Source organism: Apaloderma vittatum, unplaced genomic scaffold, assembly GCF_000703405.1.
Source record: "Apaloderma vittatum isolate BGI_N311 unplaced genomic scaffold, ASM70340v1 scaffold14341, whole genome shotgun sequence".
NCBI lineage: Eukaryota > Metazoa > Chordata > Aves > Trogoniformes > Trogonidae > Apaloderma > Apaloderma vittatum.
The window spans coordinates 36,389-39,026 of NW_009698601.1; the positions used below are offsets into that span (position 1 = coordinate 36,389).

The following is a 2,638-nucleotide window of genomic DNA, read 5'->3' on the forward strand; positions in this document are numbered from 1 at the left end:
TTGTGCCCGGGGGAGCCTCTAGAAGCTTTGAACAGGAGCCACCGCTCTGTAGCCCTCTGGCTACCAACACCCTGCCAGACACAGACCAAACACACTTTGGAATATAAATGTTAACAAACCCACGCTTTGATTTTGTGATCTTCTGTTAAGGTTTTTACCCCAGTGTTTGGTGTCTGTACCCATTCCCCCAGAGAATGTCTAGCAGCAAAGTTCACTTTGCTTCACTTTTTGCAGTTAACAGTCAGCCATTAGTCCTGTTGAGTATGTGTACATGTAGTTGAGTATGTACATATATATACACATAGATGTGGAGCTGAGTTTGGCAAAACTCTCTCTCCCTGTTTGATAAAATGCTTTTAGACTTTAGACTTTTCCTAAGTGCTGAAGTCTTTGTGTATGGTTAAGTGTTTTGAAAATGTGGCTTTTTACTTCCTAACAGGGTCAAGTCCAAGGCGGTTTTCGATCAGGAATCCGCATAGCCCAAGGCTCATATTTTCGTGTAACACTCCTAAAGCCAATTCCAGTTCAAGTTGATGGAGAGCCCTGGATTCAGGCCCCTGGCCAGATTATTATCTCTGCTGCAGGACCAAAGGTACTGGCTGTAGGTTTTCTAGCAAGTTGACTTTCTTTCTATAAGAAAAGTCAATATTCTATATTACTTGGTAATCTGTTGTGTTCTAATGCTTAACTTTAAAGAAGCTAGTGGGCACGGTGTGGTAACTGTTGGAAGAATACATTGCAGTTTCTGCAGAGGGTGGTTTGAGGGCTCTCTCCACTGGCTCATATAAGTCTTGCATTTAAAAACATAGTCCCTAAGCTTCAGCCGGGTGATGTAATTTTTTCCCCGGTATGGAGATCTCCAGGCAGTGAGCCTGCCCTGAAGCAGGTCACAGTTACAAGGATGATGGTAGTACTGGAGTGTGCGAGGTAGGAAGCAGCCTGCTGGGTGTGCTGGAGAAGGGAAGGTCTGTCAGCAGCAAAGGAAAAAAATGAATAATGTAGGAGGAGGGATATGAGAAAAAGACTTTGGAGTACTCAGTGTCTGCTTTTTCTTGTTATCCAATATATATGTATAAGGAAAAGAATATCAGCTACCGAAGAATTTAAATGTTCTATTGACGTTGAAATTGTGAAATAAACATTTTGCAGTAGTTGACTCTGGTGCACACCAGTCTACACATTTGTCTGTTACCTTAAGGATGCCCTTTTAACTCACAGAAATTTGCAGCAGGCAGTCTTGGAGAATATGTAGCCCTATCAGGTGGGCTGCTATGATCCTTACAGAGGAAAAATGGGTGAAAAAGAGGATCATACCTCAAAAATTTTGGAATATGTTAAGCTTTGTACTTTTCCTGAAAGAAAGGGAGGAAAAGAGAGAGAACAAACGTAACTGGTACTTCCAGTGAGAAATATTTCTCTCTTTGTATTACATTAGTGACTAATAGTATTACATGTACATATGTGTACGTGCCTGAGTGTACATGAATATAAATGCGTATCTCTGTGCATCTGTGTACACATACGTACACGTATATGTGCTTATATTAAAAAAGCAGTTAATCCTATAGCTTTATAGGGATAGGTGCTTCAGATAGTTGTGTATTTAAATGTTTTTTCTGTTGCATTTCCAACATTTTACTTGTTTATCAGTTAGTTGTCTTACTTGTGTTTATAGGTGACTACCAGTATTTTAATGCAGGCTCACTTCCTTTTAAAACCTTCCGTTTTAGGTCCACATGTTGAAGAAATCCAAGCAGAAGCAGAAGAAAACTGGAAGCCTGAGAGAGACGAGAGGGGATAACGTGTCAGTCTCTGAAGGAGGACGCTGAAGTGGAGACCTGTGCTCAGAAGTGATGCAGCACACCTACTGTAGATACCAAGATGGTTCAGTAAAACTGCGTGCAGGCAGCTATTGAAGAGGGTTGCTTATGAGCGTGCCTTTCATTACATTTTGATAGTACTGGGTTCTACTTCATCTTTCACAGATAGTGCCTCATTGTTTCAAGTAACTATTATGTACCACTTGTCTCATCTGAAATGTTTACTTTGGGTTGCTTTTCCATAAGCCAGTTTTTCATATATGTAGAAACTAAGGCCAAACAGAGATCTCACAATGCTGGGATTTCTGCATCTACCTTCACAAAGACTCTTCCCCTCCTCCCAGCTCTTTCTTAAAGAAAATCATTCCATAGATAAATTTTGGTGCATTGTTCCATAAATGAAATTAATGTTCACAGCAGCCTCTGAGCCACAAAAAGGCAAAGACATAAGCTGCTGAGAACTCCCTGGATCAGTCCAGATAGCACAGCTGAAACAGTACTACCATAAAGAGCAAAATACAAAACACAGGAGAGATGATTTCTATAACAGGAGCCCTGTACACTGGAAAGAAAGTGCTAGAACAGTTGAGACAAATAGTTCAGACAGTTAAGCTCAACAGTATTTGGACAATGTGAATGAAGGGGAAACAGTGTGCAGAGCAAGTTACCAACTGCAACTTAGTTTCTCCTACATTGTTCAGCCAAAGCCTGTGTTAAAAGGTATTTGAATTTCAGCAGCTACCACCCTAATGTAAAAAATTAACAAGAATACCCAATGCAGCATTACAGTATACTGATTTTTTCCTGTCATTGAAACC

At 40.5% G+C, this 2,638-nt stretch overlaps 1 protein-coding gene across 1 annotated transcript in view; it reads left to right on the forward strand.

Annotated features, from left to right (window-relative positions):
* The window catches only part of DGKQ (diacylglycerol kinase, theta 110kDa), a gene marked incomplete at its 5' end in the record, with an annotated part of 30,948 nt that extends 28,931 nt beyond the window's left edge, over positions 1-2,017 (forward strand). The window contains 2 exons of the mRNA XM_009878086.1: positions 440-592; positions 1,731-2,017. Of these exons, the coding sequence (XP_009876388.1) occupies positions 440-592; positions 1,731-1,829 (252 nt within the window). The remainder of the gene's footprint in view (positions 1-439; positions 593-1,730) is intronic.
* Positions 2,018-2,638: the final 621 nt, after the last annotated feature.